The following is a 19,187-nucleotide window of genomic DNA, read 5'->3' on the forward strand; positions in this document are numbered from 1 at the left end:
ACTAAAGAACGTGATGAGGATGAAGAAAGTGTAGGTTCTTCGTATCATGTCACTGTACAAGGTGAGAATGGTGTTTCGCCTTCGATGGAAGATAATGCGGAATTGGAGGATGTTTTGCCATGTTATCACATATCCTTCAATGATGGGGACCCTCAAGAATATGAAGATGCGAAAGATGCTCCACCTGAACTTGAAGAAGGAGTGAAGACGACAATTGATGCCTTAAAAGAAGTTAACCTTGGCACCGATGAGGAACCAAGACCCACCTACCTAAGTGCTTTACTAGAAGCTGATGAAGAGAGCACTTATATTGAGTTACTTAAAGAATTCAGGGATGTGTTTGCTTGAAGTTACAAAGAGATGCCTGGCTTGGACCCGAAAGTAGCAGTCCATCACCTTGCAGTCAGAAATGGTGCTCACCCTGTTAAAGAAACTCAAAGGTGTTTTAGGCCGGACTTGGTTCCCCTGATTGAAACTGAAGTTAACAAGCTCATTGAAGCTGGATTTATTCGGGAAGTTAAATACCCAACATGGGTTTCAAGTATTGTCCCTGTAAGGAAGAAGAATGGCCAGATTCGAGTATGCGTTGACTTCAGGGACCTCAATAATGCATGTCCCAAAAATGAATTCTCGCTTCCTATTCCAGAGCTGATTATCGATGCTACTACTGGTTATGAGGCAATGTCTTTCATGGACGGTTCGTCGGGCTATAACCAAATTCGTATGGCACCAAAAGATGAAGAGCTTACTGCGTTTCGCACCCCCAAGGGTATTTATTGCTACAAGGTAATGCCTTTTGGCTTGAATAATGCTGGTGCTACTTACCAAAGGGCTATGCAGAATATTTTCGACGATCTTCTCCACAAGAATGTCAAATGCTATGTTGACGACTTGGTGGTGAAATCAAGAGAGAAGGGCGACCACATGAAAGACTTGAGGATGGTATTTGAATTGCTCTGGAGGTACCAACTTTGGATGAATCCGTTGAAATGTGCCTTTGGAGCTACTTCTGGAAAGTTCCTTGGTTTCATTGTCCGACATCGAGGGATCTAAATTGATCAAGCCAAAGTGGATGCCATTTTGAAAATGCCTGAGCCTCGAGATATCAATGAATTGAAAAGTCTGCAAGGAAAGCTAGCATACCTTAGAAGATTCATATCAAACCTGGCTGGGAGGTGCCAACCGTTTAGTCGCCTCATGAAGAAAGTCGTTCCTTTCAAGTGGGACCAAGATTGTAGCAATGCCTTCGAAAGTATCAAAACCTACTTGATGAAGCCTCCGGTTTTAGCAGCTCCTATACCTGGAAAGTCATTGATACTATACATTGCGACGCAGGAAAGGTCTGTTGGAGCACTGTTGGCCCAAGAAAATAGTGAGGGGAAAGAAAACTCTTTTTACTACTTGAGTAGGATGATGACACCTAACGAGTTGAATTATTCGCCAATTGAAAAGTTGTGTTTAGCGCTAGTCTTCTCAATTCAAAAGTTGAAGCACTACTTTCAAGCTCATGTTGTCCGTCTTGTTTCTAAAGCAAACCCCATCAAGTTTGTAATGTCAAAACCTGTTCTTAGTGATCGACTAGCGAGATGGTACCTCCAATTTCAACAATTTGAGATTTTGTACATCCCTCAAAAGGCTGTAAAAGGACAAGTGTTGGCAGACTTCTTGGCAGATCATCTGATACCTGATGACTAGGAACTAACTGATGAACTACCTGATGAGGACGCAATGGTCGTTGCAGTTCAACCTCCATGAAAGATGTACTTTGATGGTGCTTTGCATCGTGGGGGAGCTGGGGCTGGCGTAGTATTTGTCACTCCTCAAGGTGAAGTCTTGCCATACTCCTTCACCTTGACACAACTCTGTTCCAACAATGTTGCTGAATATCAAGCATTAATACTTGGGCTTGAAATGGTCGTTGATATGAAGCAATTGCAATTGCAAGTCTTTGGTGACTCCCAGTTAGTGGTCAATCAGCTTTTGGGTAGTTACGAGGTCAAGAAGCCTGAACTACACCCATATCATGATTACGCAAAAAGGTTGATGGGGTGGCTCAGCGATGTGACTATTCAGTATGTACCAAGGAAAGAAAACAAGAAGGTTGATGCTTTAGCCGCTCTAGCTTCATCATTAGCCCTGCCTGACCAAGTGTAAGTTACCGTCTGCCAAAAATGGGTAGTACTGCCGCCAAATGAGGTCAAAGGTGAAGAAAACGAACTCAAGCATCTTGTTGTTGTTTCTGAAGTTGAGAAAGAAGAATGGCAACAACCCATTATCGACTACTTATGCTATAGGATACTTCCAGAAAATCCGAGGAGAAGGACTGAAATCCGTCGTCGTGCACCTCGCTTCCTTTACTATAAGGATACTCTATACAGAAGGTCGTTCGAGGGAGTACTCTTCCGATGCCTAGGAGAAGAAGAAGCTTTGCAAGAGGCACATTCTGGGGTATGTGGGTCACACCAGTCCGGACCAAAGCTCCACTTCCATATAAAAAGGATAGGATATTATTGGCCAACGATGGTAAACGATTGCTTGGACTACGCTCGAAGATGCAAGGCTTGTCAATTCCATGCGAATTTTATTCATCAACCTCCTGAAGTGTTGCACCCGACTGTTGCATCCTGGCCATTTGATGCTTGGGGATTGGATGTTGTTGGACCACTACCAAAGTCCTCTAGTGGGTACCTATACATCTTGGCTGCAACTGACTACTTCTCAAAATGGGCTGAAGCCGTTGCTCTTAAGAAAGTAAAAAAGGAAAATGTTGCAAGTTTCATCCGAGTAAACATTATTTATCGCTTTGGCATTCCTCGTTACATAATAATGGATAATGGAAAGCCATTCGATAATAGGTTGATGAACATGATTTGTGATCTTTTTGGCTTCAAGCAACGTAACTCTTCGATGTACAATGTTGCAGCCAATGGTCTAGCTGAGGCATTCAACAAGACTCTATGCAACTTGTTAAAGAAAGTTGTCTACAAATCCAAACGAGATTGGAATGACCGTATGGAAGAAGCTCTATGGGCATTTAGAACGACTCATCGCACGCCAACACAGGCGACTCCTTATTCACTCGTTTATGGAGTAGAAGATGTCTTGCCACTTGAGCGTCAAATACCTTCGTTACGACTGGCTATTCAAGAAGGGATCACTAATGAAGAAAATGCTCGACTTCGATTAGCAGAGTTGGAAGTTCTTGATGAAAAGAGATTGGAAGCTCAACAGAGTCTTGAATATTATCAAGCTCGATTGTCTCGTGCCTTCAATAAAAGAGTTCGTCCGAGATCCTTTCAAGTAGGAGATCAAGTCCTTGCTGTACGAAGACCCATAATTACTTCCTATAAACCTGTAGGGAAGTTCAATTCAAAATGGGATGGGCCATATGTCGTACAAAAGCTTATTCAAGTGGGGCTTACAAGCTGGTTGATGCAGATGGTATGAGAATTGGCCCTATCAAAGGAAAGTTTTTGAAGAATTATTATCCATGAAGTTGCAAGTCATGACGCTCCTCAATGTACGAGCCTAAACTGCAAGTCATGACGCTCTTTGACATATGAGCCTAAACTGCAAGTCATGATGCTCCTCGACAAACGAGCCTAAACTGCATGTTGCTACACTCTTGGCCCGCAAGAGTATAAACTGTGTACGACCCAAAAAAAAAAGTCCGCTAGGTTGAAAATCTCGAAAGAGGCAGCCTAGGAAAAAGTTAGGACATCAAAAAAAAGTCTGCTAGGTTGAAAACTTCGAAAGAGGCGGCCTAGGTAAAAGTTAGGCCATAAAAAAATCACCCATTCTGAACTACAGAATGACTTGATCCTCTTCACTGAGGTACGTAGGCAGCTTAGAGTTTCATTCTAAGTTCAGTCGCACAAGTTCAAAAGATACATATTGCCCCAATTGTTATCCGAGTGAAGTATGGAGCAATGCAAAATCAAGCTGAAATGTCATCCTCTTGTGGAACTTTGATCTCATTTGATTTAAAAGGGGCAACCCTCCATGGTAAATTGATATCTTCAAGTCCGTCGGTACTCAAGTTGAAGTCCCCAAGTTGAAATCTTTAACTCCGTCGGTCTTCAAGTTGAAGTCTTCAAATTCGCCGATCTTCAAGTTGAAATATTTAGGCCCTCCAAGTCTCAAGGTTGAAGTCTTCAAATTCGTCGGTCTTAAAGTTGAAATATTTAACCCCCCAAGTTGAATTAAAGTTGAAATATTTAACCCCCCAAGTTGAAGTCTTCAAGTTCGTCGGTCTTCAAGTTTCAGTCTTCAAATTCGCCGAGCTTAAAGTTGAATTGTTTAAGACCTCTGAATCTTCGAGTTGAAGTCTGCAAAGTCCGCCAAATCTTCAAAGTTTTCCAAGTGTTCAAGTCGATGTCGTCTTCAAGTTGAAGCTTTATAACTTTCCAATCTTAATGTGGACATATAAGTCCCTTTGCACCTTAAGTTGGCCTCTTCGTAGGTTTGTCCTTAAAAGGAACTATAACTTTCCAATCTTAAGGTGGACATATGAGTCCCTTTGCACCTGAAGTTGGCCTCGCCGATAGTTTGGGCCACATTGAGAGTAATCTCTCCTGTAGTCGGGCCACTTTGAGAGTAATCTCTCCAAGAATCGGGTCATTTTGAGAGTAATCTCTCCAAGAATCGGGCCATTTTGAGAGTAATCTCTCCAAGAATTGGGCCACATTGAGAGTAATCTCTCCAAGAATCGGGCCATTTTGAGAGTAATCTCTCCAAGAATCGGGCCATTTTGAGAGTAATCTCTCCAAGAATCGGACCATTTTGAGAGTAATCTCTCCAAGAATTGGGCCACATTGAGAGTAATCTCTCCAAGAATAGGGCCATTTTGAGAGTAATCTCTCCGGTAGTCGGGCCATGAAAGTAATCCCTCCGATATTTGGGCAGGGATGAGTATCCATCCCCTTACACCCTAAGAACGCCTTCTTCATGTGTAAATCATCTTGTTGAACAAGAGCATATCTTTCTTGCTTGACCTAGAAAAAAAAAGAGAAAAGAACAAGCAAAGAAAACGCAGAAGTAAAATAATTTACCTTCTCGTGACGATTCACTTGGATAGGCTTGCAAGCTGCGACTGATGCCAATTGAAGGGAAGGCACGTCCCTATTTATAGATTCTCCAAAGATGCCAGTTGATGGGTTAATTGCGATGTGGGAGTAGAAATTTTCAGAGTCCAACATGGATTTGTTCTCCTGATTCAATTCTAATGAAGAAAACTACAAGCAGAAGGCTTCTAACCAATTTGGACACTTATGGATTTTGACAAAATCGTATAAGGCCAAAAGTAGTAAGGGGCAAAGTCTGAGAAGTCCATCTAATTAGGAAGACAAGAAGTAAATTATAGTTTTGATTCTTTCAGTAATATCTCGCGTGAATTTCAATTAGAATCTCAAAGTTATAGTTTGGATTCTTTTCAACTAATTTTTTTACGTGAAGATAAATTGGATGTTTTCAAAAATGGGTAAAATAAATGAAGACATTTGTTACCTAAATACTTCAAGCCTAGTCTTCAAAAATTTAAAGATCTTGACGAGTCTTGAAGTAGGGGGCATTTGTAGGCATATAAATTTTATTGGAATTAAATCCGTAAAATGATTGGACTATATTTTAAAATTCAAGATATATCAGTTCAAATAAATTTATTTGGATTAATATAATTGGATTAATTATAAGCCCAATATATATGAATTAAATAAATAAGTCTTAATCCATTATGCTAGCCCATTTGATTGGGCTAAAGTGATGAGTCCACTTCATTAAGCCCAAGATGACATCTTCCTAGAGGCCCAATTTGGTGCCACGTGTCAAATGACGTGGCGCGCCAAGTCAAGCGGAAGAGCCAATAAGATCATGCCACGTGTCAAAAATGACAAGGCATGCCCAGTCACACTGAAAGGCCAATGAAATCGTGCCACGTGTGCAAGTGACATGTTCAAATGTGGTCATGTCACACTTCAATTTGATTGGTCGGAAAGAGTTTGTTCTTATCACAACTCTTCCCTTCCACAACTATAAATAGGGGTCTTCATAACTTAGAAAAGACACCAGAAGTTATAACAAGAAGCAAGAGGGAGCTAGTGGATCAAACGCCGCAAATTTCTCTAAAAGTTTCATGTTCAAGAAATCAAGCTCAATAACGAAGAACAATTCAAGTATTCAAGATCAAGAACGAAGTCAAATCAAATACAAGACGTTGAAGATCAAGGTTACTTGTTTGTGATAAAATTCGTGGCAACAATCAAAGTGTTCGTGACGGATAAATTAAATTACAATTCAAGATCAAGCTCAAATGCCCTTGAATTTATACTAGAAAAGTAGAATAATTGAATTATCAGAGGAATCATAGGAATTGTAACACTCAAATAATTGAAATAAAATACTACGATTGTTGCGATATTTTCGGTCTTGATTTTATTTTCTCGACGCAAAATTATTGTCTACAACCACTACAGTCACCAGAGCCCGAGTTAGAATTTCAAGCTTACGAGTTCGGAATTCTAAGCTTTTTGAGTTATTGAGTTCTAAATTAGTAAATTATAAATAATCAATAAATTATTCAAGACAAATATAGAATTTGAACCAAAACTATTAGGTTTACTGAACCCGTAACCAGCTGGTTCCGCCCCTTACAGTCACTATATTCGTGGAAATGTATAAATACTTTTTTAAGCACGTAAGACGGTAATCTAGAGGTTAATAGAGTGAGTGAAAAGTGTGAGCAAAATTGATAAAATCAACTTAATTTTAGTAATCAATTCAAGTTTAAATGGATGAGTTATAATCTGTTTGTTTATGGTTGAACCCAAAATGATCCACCTACCTCAATGCAATTATTTTGATCATAATTAAAATAAACAAAACTTAAGGGAAAAAGGGGTGCTGATAGGAAACAGAGAGAGTATTTCATATTAGAAAATATGCCTAGAATGCCCTCAGCCCCTGACATTTAAAAACGCATATAATCATTAACAAACCTTTTAGAGGTCGTTTCGTATGAGGTATAAGAAGGTATAGTGCTGATATAAAAATTTAATACAATTTTAATACTTTGTTTGGTTAGTAAACCTAGTATAAGTTATCTCGGGACTAAAATTAGTATCGGGATAATTTATACCTTGTAGAGGGTTGGGTAATTAGTGCCAGGATAACTTATCCTTCTTCTTAGAAATTATACTATTGTCATTTTTGTTAGGTGTTTGCCATAATTTTTCTTACCATATTTGGTTTTCCTATTTGTTGAAGGAAAGGACAATATAATTACCTTAATTTGGTTTTCCTTTTTGTAGAAGAAAATTATAATTCTTCTATATTTGGCTAGTCCTTTTTCTTGTAGAAAAAGATTTGGAGTTCTATAAATTGAAGATTCGTCCTTCTCATTCAGTAGCATCCACAATGTAGCCATAGGGGCTTGAGAGTAGTGTTTAGGAGGAGAACTTTACGGGACAAGTGTTACTGTGTCACTTGTATTTGCCTCTTCGTGAGGTTGTTCTCTCGATATTTTGTACTCTTTTTTTTATAGAGTGGATTGCTCATCTCTGCGGTGGACGTAGGTCAGTTGACCGAACCACGTTAAATGTTTGTGTCTCTTTTGGTATATTTCTTCTTTGTTATATGATTTATCGTCGCTCAGTGTTTGCTTAGCTAGCTTCCGTATGACACCTGATTTTTACGGTCATAACAAGTGGTATTAGAGCGAGGTTCAAGACAGGTTCATCTTGGCAGGTACAGTTCCAGCCGCAACATATTTGACGATAATCGTGATTTGTCTGAGAAATTTGACCAGTGTGCTACGCACATTGTGACAAACTTTGTGGTGGAGATTTGGAGATGCAACCTGTTGAAGGCTATGTGAAGAAGGTGGATCAAGTTTATTTTGTCAGAAAATTCCGGCCAAGGGGGAGAATTGTTAGGTGTTTGCCATAATTTTCTTACCATATTTGGTTTTCCTATTTGTTGAAGGAAAGGGCAATATAATTACCTTAATTGGGTTTTCCTTTTTGTAGAAGAAAATTATAATTCTCCTATATTTGGCTAGTCCTTTTTCTTGTAGCAAAAGGTTTGGTGTTCTATAAATTGAAGATCCGTCCTTCTCATTCAGTAGCATCCACAATGTAGCCATAGGGGCTTGAAAGTAGTGTTTAGGGGGAGAACTTTACGGGACAAGTGTTAGTGTGTCACTTGTGTTTGCCTCTTCGTGAGGTTGTTCTCTCGATATTTTGTACTCTTTTTTTTATAGAGTGGATTGCTCATCTCCACGGTGGACGTAGGTCAGTTGACCGAACCACGTTAAATGTTTGTGTCTCTTTTGATATATTTCTCCTTTGTTGTATGATTTATCGTCGCTCAATGTTCGCTTAGCTAGCTTCCGTATGACACCTGGTTTTTACGGTCATACAACATACCAAACAGTGGATAAAAAATAATACTAGAATAACTAATCCCAATATAACTTATCGCGGCATAAGCCGTATTCAAACCAAACGACCCCTTAAGGATCATACCTAAGCAGAAGCAGAACCAGAATTTAATGATAGTGGGGCACTATAATATTTAATATAAATTTTATCATTGCTCATAAAGATTGGTTCGAGAGTCTAGACTTATATTGACATTTGCAAGTATATATAAAGATTTTGTTGAAGTTTTCGGATGACAGTGACCCGTGTTATAGCGTGCGTCCCCAAGACATGCTTCAAAGCTTCTTTTATTGACCCTTCCTCTGTCTTCCCCTAGAGTGCTCAATTCTCTAGTTCTATCCCTTCTGTGAAAAATGGGATTGTTGACAGCAAAACTCATCACCATCTTCATCTTTCTCTGTTGTCTTCAGTCCATATCTCAAGCCAAGCTAAAGAAATTCGACAAGCAATATGGACCCTTTGACGAAACATACCATGACATTTTTCAAGTAATACCTCCTGCAACTATCAGTAACCAGGCTCTCCAAGTGACATCTGATGTTGTCCGCGTTTTTGGGAGCCTGTTAAACAATGCAGGAAGAATCCTCTTGAAACAGTCCTTCAAGTTGTGGGATGATAGTAGCAAAAGAGTGGCATCTTTCAACTCTTCATTCCTTGTAAACATTTACAGGGTAGAAAATGAAACTGCAGCTGAAGGTTTAACTTTCTTGATTTCTCCTGATTTAGAGCTGCCAACCAACAGCCACGGACAGCATTTAGGCTTGACAAATGCTAATACTGATGGTGGATCTACCAATAAAGTTATCGCCGTCGAGCTTGATACATTCAAGCAAGAGTTTGACCCTGATGATAACCATATTGGGATTGATATTCATAGTATTAGTTCTGTAAAGGTCGAATCTTTAACCAAACATGGTATTGAGCTTGCTCCAATTGGTGCAAGATTTTACAATATTTGGGTACAATATGATGGTATCAAGAGAGTTCTTGATGTGTACATAGCAGAACAAGCTGAGTATAATGGCTCAACCCCACCTAGGCCAAAGAATCCAATATTAACACATGATATTGATTTAAGAGATGTTGTTAATCAAGAATCATACTTTGGATTCTCTGCTTCAACAGGAAATTTTTTTCAATTGAATTGTGTGTTAAGGTGGAACTTGACAGTTGAGTATTTTCAAGAAAAAAATCAATACTTAACCATTGGTCTAGGTGTTGGGGTTCCATTATTTGTTCTATTCTTGATTTTGTTACCACTTTTGGGGTACTATTACCACAAGAAAAAGGCTGCTAGGTCAGACTCAATTATACTTGGTGCACTTAAGAGTTTGCCTGGAATGCCTAGAGATTTTAAGTTTAAGATATTGAAGAAAGCTACAAATAATTTTGATGAAAAGAATAAGCTAGGTGAAGGTGGATTTGGAGTGGTTTACAAAGGGTATTTAGTTGGTGAAAATTTGGAAATTGCAGTGAAGTGGTTTTCAAGGGAAAGTATCAAAGGTCAAGATGATTTCTTGGCTGAGCTTACCATCATCAACCGTCTACGGCATAAACATCTTGTCAAATTGCTCGGTAAGTATTTTTTTACTTTACTTTTATTTTGAGTATAGATTCGTAGATGAGGTAAGTTAGGTCAGTTTTGTAAGGATCAAACCGGTAAAAGTCAATATAGGAGTCATAATCCAATTCGTCGAACATGATCCAACCTCCTTTCCTTTTTTATTTTTCTTTTTAAGAAAATATAAAATATATTTGTCTTAAGTTATTAGCTTATGTTCTTTTACATTTACATAATTCTCAATTTTCAAACTTGATTTTGTATATGTTTTAAGTTTAGGTTACAACTTAACTCGTTTGAGTTTTTTATATAATCGTTTTGACCCAATACTTCAACCCATTAGGTCAATTTAACAAACAGGAAGCTTCCTCTTAAAATCACATGCATTCCAATGTCAATTAGATCTAAATTTTCCAAAATTAGGTCCTAAATTTCTAAATCATAAAATCATTATTATTGTATCAGCGATTTAATTTTTAAACACGAATAATGTGAAGAATCTCATAAATTATTAATGTATATTAACCTGTTTTAGCAGGTGACCTGCTTTATGGGCGGTTAGATATAGATATCATTTAGGTGATCTAATAATGTAGAGTTCTTTAACACTATCATTGTATAAGATAAACTCTTATTCTCTTTCTATTTCATTTTATGTGAACTTATTTAATGGCTATGAAATTTAAAAAGAAAGACTTTTATAACTTGTGATCTTGCCATGATATTTGTGTGACTATAAAATTATTTAATTAGATGTAAAATAAAGCGTTTAAAATTAAATTATTTTAATATAATGTGAGGAAGAGTGCGTCTATTTTCGAGTACCACATCGGTTTCATGCCGGGTCATTCGACTATGGAAGCCATTCATCTGGTGAGGAGATTGGTGGAGCAGTATAAGGCAATAAAAAAGGACTTGCATATGGTGTTCATTGATCTAGAGAAAGCATACGACAAAGTCCAAGAGAGGTCCTATGAAGGTGTTTGTTGGCTAAAGGTATGCCTGTAGCGTACATTAGGTGATTAAGGACATGTATGATGGAGCTAAGACACGAATGAAAATATCAGGATGATTCTTGGTTGTGATGGGGTTGCATTAGTGATCAACCCTTAGCCCGTTCTTATATTATGTGGTGATGGACGTATTGACGCGACATATTCAGGGGAAGTGCAATGGTGTATGTTATTTGCTGATGATATAATTCTGATTGATGAGACACAATGTGGTGTTACCGAGAGACTAGACGTTTGGAGACATACTCTTGAGTCTAAAGGTTTCAAGTTGAGTGATAAGTTAGGATTTTAACATGTTTTATACTCCTACTTGCCTATGTTTTGATCATATATTGTTACAAAATAGTCCTAAAAGGCTCACAAGTTGTGCTTGATTGTAGTTTTGATCGACAAAGTGACGAAATGTCAAAGACCGGCTCAAAAAGGAGTGAAACCTGCTCAAGTATCAAAGACCAAGAAATTTAAGAAAAGAAGGCTTCGTGCGGACCGCGCATAGTAGAATGCGGCCGCACTAGGTGGTTCAGAGAGTTGGTGAATTAGGCTAGAAGAAGCATGGCCGCGGTACACATCTCGCGGTCTGCGGTGAAGGCTCCGCGGCCGCACTACTCTTTTGTGCGGTCCACGGTCATGAGGTTCAGAGAGATGAAGTTTGCAAGCCAGTGCCATGCGGTCTGCGGTCGTGGTTGCGCGGACCACGCCAGCTCCCTCCGCGACCGCGATCCATTTTACGCGGTCCAAATTCAGAGAAGCAGAAGTGAGCCCAGTTCGGCCGCGGTCCATTTAATGCGGCCCGCACTGACCCCGCATGGGTATTTTTGTTCAGTTTTTTCAACCTAGTATAAATAGAATATTTTACCATTTTTTGGGTAATCAGATACATCAGTGGAAAGCTGCGCTCGTGAGAACATATTTTGTAGCCATTTTAGGCACTTTTGCTTTACATTTACGATAGATTCTTGTAATTTAATTTTAGCAATTAATTAATATGCTTAGTTCTTCATCTATTTCTTCAATTTTTTATCTAGCATGAGTAGCTAAACTCATTAGCTAGGATTGTGGCTCAACCCTAGTGTGGATAATTGATGGGTGTTGCCATCTAGTGTTAGATTGACTATGAGTGTTTGCTATTTGGGTTGATTTTATGTTTTAATCTAGAATTGGTGGCTGCAAACACTGATTTAAGCTTTGTGGGTTTAACTCTTCTTGAGAAAGAGAGTATATAACCCCAAAATTGATCCAACAAGGAATTGGGATGGACTCATGAGAAATGATGGTCCCAATTAACGGGTTAAACCTCGAGAGAGTAATTACCCTACTTGAACCCTAGTTGCTTGGTCTAATTTGCCTACCCATTTGGTCCTGAGAGAGTCAATTAGACAAAGTCACTTTCACTACCGAGAGGTGTGAGAGTGGGTAAAATTGTGCAACGGTTATAGCATAAGCCCCAATTATGTCAATCGAACCTCAGTAACATCTACCCGTCAATTAGCCACCTAGGTATTGTCACGACCCTAGTGCCCTTCTTCCCATTAGATACAACCTAGCAATATTCTCATAGCATAATTTAGTGTTAATCGATAGTTTTATAAAAATACTTATAATTCGAAAACCCAAAAATGTTTGAAGTGACATTAGGAGTCCAAACCCATCTCTAGGATAGACAGACAATCCAACTCCATTACTAGCTCCTTGAGGAAATCGATCCCGACCCTCATATCGGGTAAAAGCTATTGCGACCCGTTCTTCCTACCTTAGTGTAGCGTTGAGTTGGCAACGATCATTGAGTAGGACCAAGACGGAGTACTTGGAGTGCAAGTTCAGCGACGATACCCAGGAAATGGACATGGATGTGAGACTTGATACACACGTCATCCCCAGGAGAGAGAGAGAGTTTCAAGTATCTTGGGTTTATAATACAAGGTGATAGGGAGATTGACGAGGATGTCAAGCAGTGTATCCAGTATGGGTGTACAAACCGAACCGAAAAACCGCACCAAACCGAAAAGTCAAACCAAACCGATTAAAATATCCGACTAGGTTTGGTTTGATTTGGTTTGTTATTGAGAAAAAAAATCCGAACCAAACCGACATATAAATATATAATTTTTATATATACTTTTAAGATTTTATATAAACTTTTCTTTAAAAAATATCTAGAAATATTCGGGATTCTCTTGCGGTATATATTATTTAGTAAAATATGAAGTGCTCCATATTTATTAACCTTAACTAATGGGTCATATGATCACTTTCTCATCAAGTGTTACCGATATGCTAAACCAATAACATTCACACCCGAATCGAACCGATCTATGCCCACTCCTAATCCATATTCATATCATATGTTAAGATCTATTAAATTCTTATATCTTTTTCGAATGTAAAGTGATTATTATTATTTAGGTATCATATTGGTTTTTATGTTTAGTTACTAATTCTGTTAACCTTGAAAGTGTATATCAACGAAAAATTATTATCAAACGACTAAAAAAATAGTAACTAATATGTGTTATTGAGAAAATTCTCCCATAAAAATATTTTAATAGATAATATATTTGTCAATTTTTTATATTTTTACTAAACATATATTTACTTATTAAAAATTTAACAAAGTAAGATTGGAATAATATTTAATTAACAAAAAACCTAAAAAACCGAAAAATCCGACAAAACCGAACCAATCCACACCGATATAGTTGGTTTGGTTTGGTTTCGATAAAAACCAAACCAACCCGGTCCATGTACACCCCTAGTATCCAGTAGTGGATCTAGAGTATTGTTACTGGGTTCCCGGGAACCCAATAACTTTTGGAAAGACGCTATATTTCTATTAAAAATCAACTAAATATTTATAAATATCTAATTGTGAGTCCAGTTATTATTATATTTTAATTTGAAATTACGGTAGGAACCCATAAACTTCAAATTTTAGATCCGCCTCTGACTGTATCGGAGCATGGCCGAGGAATTGGCAGCTCGCTTCTGGTGTTGTCTGTGATAAAAATGTGCCAAACCATGTTCTACGAAGTAGTGGCTAGACCGACCATGTTGTATGGTGTAGAGTATTGGCCGGTCAAGAAATCACATGTCCAGAATATAAAAGTAGCTGAAATAAGGATGTTGAGATGGAAGTGTGAGCATTCCAGGTTGGATAAGATTAGGAATGACGTTATTCGGGATAAGGTGGGAGTGGCCCCCTTGGAGAATAAGATGCGGGAGGTGATATTGCGATGGTTCGGGCATGTTAAGAGGAGAAACATAAAAGCCTCAGTTAGGAGGTGTGAGAGGTTAACCTTGGTGGGTATGAGGAGGGGTAGAGGTAGGCCAAAGAAATCTTGGGGAGAGGTAATTAGGTGGGATATGGCACAGCTGGAGCTTATTGAGGACATGACTCTTGATATGAGGGTATGGAAATCGAGGATTAGGTTTGAAGGTTAGTGGGGCGTCGAGTGTTTCCCTTTGTCTTCTTTAGTTCAACAGTATTAGTGTTAGTTTGCTATCCCTTTACTCTTAGATTGCTATTACTATTGTTTAATTGCTACCTTGGTTTCGGCCCTTTTTTTTTATCTTGTTGATACTTGTTATTACTTCTCTTTATCTTTTCTTTAGCCGAGTTTCTTCCGGAAACAGCCTCTGAACTCTCTAGAATAGGGGTAAGGCTACGTACATCTCATCCTCCCCAAATTCCATTTGCGGGAATTCACTGAGTCTGTTGTTGTTAATATAGTCGTTCCTTTTTGAAACAACTATAAAGAAATTATATCACGTAAAATGGAATTGAGGAAAGTACCAATTTCAGTCAAACCACATCCGTTACTATTAGCATTACATCAGAAACATTTTATTGCTAGATTTTCTAGCAAACTTTTACTTGTTTTCAGCAAATTATTATGTAACTTCAAGTTGATGAAAATAACAATACAGATATAAGCATCTTACAATCACATATTGTTGTGACAGGATGGAGTCACAAGCATGGAAAGCTACTACTTATATACGAGTACATGCCAAATGGTAGCCTAGACAAACACCTTTTCTCAGGGCCAGATAAAAAGCCACTCAGCTGGCAAGTCAGGTGTAAGATTGTTTCAGGCGTCGCCTCAGCTCTGCACTATCTACATGATGAGTTTGAGCAGAAAGTGGTCCATCGCGATCTTAAGGCGAACAACATCATGCTCGACTCCAACTTCAATGCACGCCTCGGTGATTTTGGCCTGGCACGAGCACTTGACAATGAGAAGACCTCGTATGCTGAGGCAGAGGGCGTGCTTGGCACGATGGGATACATTGCACCAGAGTGTTTTCTCACTGGAAAAGCCACTCAACATTCTGATGTATATGCATTTGGGGCAGTGTTGTTGGAATTAGTCTGTGGCAAGAGACCTGGAACTAAAGTTAATGGATTTCAACTATTTGTTGATTGGGTTTGGTACTTGCATCGCGATGGTAGAATCCTCGAAGCTGTCGACACGAGGCTCGGGGATGATTATGTAGTTGAAGAAGCAAAGAGATTATTACTACTTGCTTTGGCTTGCTCTCATCCAATTGCTAGTGAAAGGCCTAAAACACAGACGATCGTTCAAATTATATCAGGGTCAATACCAGAACCAGAAGTTCCACCATTCAAGCCGGCATTTGTGTGGCCTTCTTCTATGGTGTCAATTGACGTAGACTCGAGTATTGTCGATACAATATCCATCACAACTCCTTAGATCAGTTCAGGAAACAGTGTTGAGTGTCAAAGTAGAGCCAGTAGCATATATACATAGGCCAACAGGAAAAAATGATTTTGCTTTCTTTTTTTGCCCTGTAATGTTTCTTTCAACTTTGTTTTGGAAAATTTGCCTCTTCATGCGATGTTTCAGTTTTCAATTATTATGTTTTCGTTCTACTTAGCTAACTATCGTTATCCAAAGAAAATTTGTGGAAGTTCATAAATTTTCCAACTCAATGCAATATACGAATTCAATAATATATATAATATTTCCATCGATTCTACACCTAACAGGACATGTAAGATCATCTTTGTCACAATTTCTTTGTCTTGTTTTATTTGTTATTGCTATAACCATGATTTGAAAAGGCTATAAATATATGTCAAACTATAGTTTTTCATTTGGAACTTGTCGAAGGGACAAAACTTTTGTACTGTAAAGAAAATTATGATACATTGGTGTTGACTTAATGCCAAGCCTTTTTTTTTTTTTTGGGTAAAAAGTGATTTTTTTTCTAAAAATTGAGGTGGTTGGCGAAGCTTTAGAAGGAAAAAAAAGTGCTTTTAAGTAGAAGCAGAAGCAGTTTTTGAGAACCAGAAAAAAGTAGCTTATCTCCAAATGTACTTTTTTGATAAACAATTTTGAGAAAAATATACTTAGAAACAGTTTTTAAAAGCTTGGCCAAACACTAATTACTGCTCAAAAGTACTTTTCAAATTAATTAGTCAAACACAAATTGCTTATCACTAAAAGTATTTTTTCGAAAAGTACTTCTAAGAAAAATATTTTTCAAAATAAGCTGATTTTAGAAGTTTGGCCAAATATGCTATTAGTAGGAAAAAATTCCGGGACTAAAATAGACAAAAAGTTGTGGGAAAAAGGGGTGCTGATAAGAACTTATTGGGGTTGAAAATTAATTATGTTAGACTGAGGCGCCATATTTTTCAAACTTTGGGAAAGTTCACTAGCTATGTTTCCATGATGATAATCACTTTTGCTTTATTTAATTGGAGAGATTAAAGTTTTTTTTGTCGTTAATCATTTCATAGCATTTTCACTTACCTATCTTTTTTTGTTTTTGTTTTTAGCAAAGTGATTAGGTTCATCTTTGATATGATAAAACAGAAATTTGGAGATTTGGGGGCAAAGAGCTACTATTTCTCAGCCAACAACTAAAGTTATCATACACAGACTTGTCTGCTTATTAAAGTGTCCCTACTAATAACATTGAGATTTAATATCTAGCTAGGACTTTTAATTGAAACATTATTGACTTAGCAAAACAACATTTACAAAGGTTTAGGCCTCAATTAAACCTTAAATTTTAAAAGATATCACATTTATATTAAAAAAATGATTCATGGTTGGATAAGACTAAACTGTAGAAGTAAAATAGTCATTTGATTATTTTTCTAATATTTGGCAATAATTATTTTAATTGATTTCCTACTATTTAGGAGTAGTTACCTTTTAGGTTTAGTTTTTTTTCCGTCATTTGTTTGGTAATGAACTAGGAAGTTTCGTATATTTCTGTGTTAAATATCTCATTTTAGGTTTAGGAGGGTAACAATATTAAATTCTTGCAATTCACATTAGGTTTCGTTTGCTTTCTAATTTCATTTATATTTAGATTTCTCCTTTTAGGTTTAGGAAGGATTTTTATTTAATAAAATTAAGGTTTTTGTTTGTTAATAAACTTTTGATACATTACTTCTTTATAAATGTATGTTAGGTAAAACACGTGCATTTTGAACTCAGTTTAGGAGTTTTTATTTTTTAATAATTCTTTTGTCATTTGGAACTACACATAATTTGACTTTTATATAGTAATTATTTTTCTGTTTAGAATTGTACACGAGTACTTCTAAAAAAGAAGTACAATTCCAATTGTCATCATCAAAACTTTGTTGTTCAGTAGCAGCTTATGTTCTTAACTTAGATTGTGTAGAAATCACTTACCTCAAAACGCTAGGTGAAGACCCTCTTTCAAGAGCTTCAAATATCGCCCAAGAAATGAATAAAAATGAGCTAAATAGCCTAAGTCCACATTTAATAAAGCTGTTGCACATGTCGCAGATGTCACATTTGCGACATATGGTTCGTAAATGCGAAGTCGCAAATGCGGAGGCTAGCCATCTCTGCCTTGGTCGCAAATACGACCAAAATTGTGGCAAATGCGAAGATTGCCAGTTCGCAAAAGCATTAGAAACTTCGCACTTGGAAACTCAATAGTGCCTTCCCATCTTCGCAAATGCAAAGGGTACTTTGCAAATGCGAGCTCGCAAATGCGATCAAATCTTCACATTTGCGAGACCTGCAATACCAACCCAAAAAGCAGAAAAACTGAAGTCCTTCAACCCCTTCGAACGCGTCCGAAACTCACCCGAGCCCTGATGGCTCAACACCAAATATCCACACAAGTCTAAAAATATCATATGGACTCGCTTGTGTATTCGAAACACCAAAATAACATCTAAAATCACGAATCGGACGCCAAAACGCATGGATTAACTCATGAAACTCAAAACTTATAAAAATACTTTCACGTGTCCGATTCCTATCAAACCAACTCGGAATGAGGCCAAATTTTACGTGCAAGTCATAAACAATATTACAGAACTATTTTGGGTCTCGAAATACTAATTGGGTCTCGATATCACCAAAACTCACTCCAAACCAAATTTAAAAAACTTTAAAACCTTCAAATAGTCAACTTTCACTATTTGGCACCGAAATGCTCCCGGGTCATCCAAAACCCGATCCTAACATACATCCAAGTCCGAAATCATCATACGAACCTATTGGAATCGTCAAATCCCGATTCCAGGGTTGTTTACCCAAAATGTTGACCGAAGTCAAACTTAGACTTTTTGGCCAACCTTAAGGAACCAAGTGTTTCGATTTCAACCCGAACCACTCCAAATCCCGAACTAACCATCCCCGCAAGTCATTACACAATAAAAACACATACGGGGAGTCTTATTTAGAGTAATGGGGTTCTAAGAAGCAAAATAACCGGTCGGGTCGTTACATGTTCCACCTCTTAAACAAACGTTCGTCCTCGGACGGGTCTAGAATCATATCTGGAGTGCTGAATAAGTGTGGATATCTACTCTACATGTCCTCCTCGGACTCCCAAGTCGCCTTCTCGACTGGCTGGGAACCTTTACTGCGGAAATCCTCTTGGAACTCAACTGGCAAACCTGTCTATCAACAATGACAACTAGCTCCTCCTCATAACCTAGGTTCTCATTTAACTAAATTGTACTGAAGTCTAACACATGTGACCTGTCGGCATGATACCTTCGGAGCATAGACACGTGGAAAACTGGATGAACTCCCGATAGACTGGGAGGAAAAGCAAGCTTATAAGAAACCTTCCCAACTCGTCTCAACACCTCAAATGGGCCTATAAACCTTAGGCTCAACTTGCCCTTCTTCCCGAACCTCATGATACCCTTCA

At 37.9% G+C, this 19,187-nt stretch overlaps 1 protein-coding gene across 1 annotated transcript; it reads left to right on the forward strand.

The window, feature by feature from the left end:
- The first annotated feature begins 8,688 nt into the window (after positions 1-8,688).
- On the forward strand, positions 8,689-15,884 carry LOC104224005 (probable L-type lectin-domain containing receptor kinase S.5). The gene is made up of 2 exons (XM_009775554.2): positions 8,689-10,010; positions 14,970-15,884. Exons 1-2 carry the CDS (start codon positions 8,789-8,791, stop codon positions 15,719-15,721), a joined length of 1,974 nt encoding a protein of 657 aa, XP_009773856.2. The 5' UTR covers positions 8,689-8,788; the 3' UTR covers positions 15,722-15,884.
- Positions 15,885-19,187: the final 3,303 nt, after the last annotated feature.

The sequence above is a fragment of the Nicotiana sylvestris genome, chromosome 9 (assembly GCF_000393655.2).
Source record: "Nicotiana sylvestris chromosome 9, ASM39365v2, whole genome shotgun sequence".
Classification (NCBI taxonomy): Eukaryota; Viridiplantae; Streptophyta; class Magnoliopsida; order Solanales; family Solanaceae; genus Nicotiana; species Nicotiana sylvestris.

Bases quoted from the DNA above. Each gene is read 5' to 3' on its own strand.
- LOC104224005 (XM_009775554.2), top strand. From the start codon at position 8,789: ATGGGATTGTTGACAGCAAAACTCATCACCATCTTCATCTTTCTCTGT. The intron at 10,011-14,969 runs GTAAGTATTTTT...TTGTTGTGACAG, and splicing joins ACATCTTGTCAAATTGCTCG to GATGGAGTCACAAGCATGGA.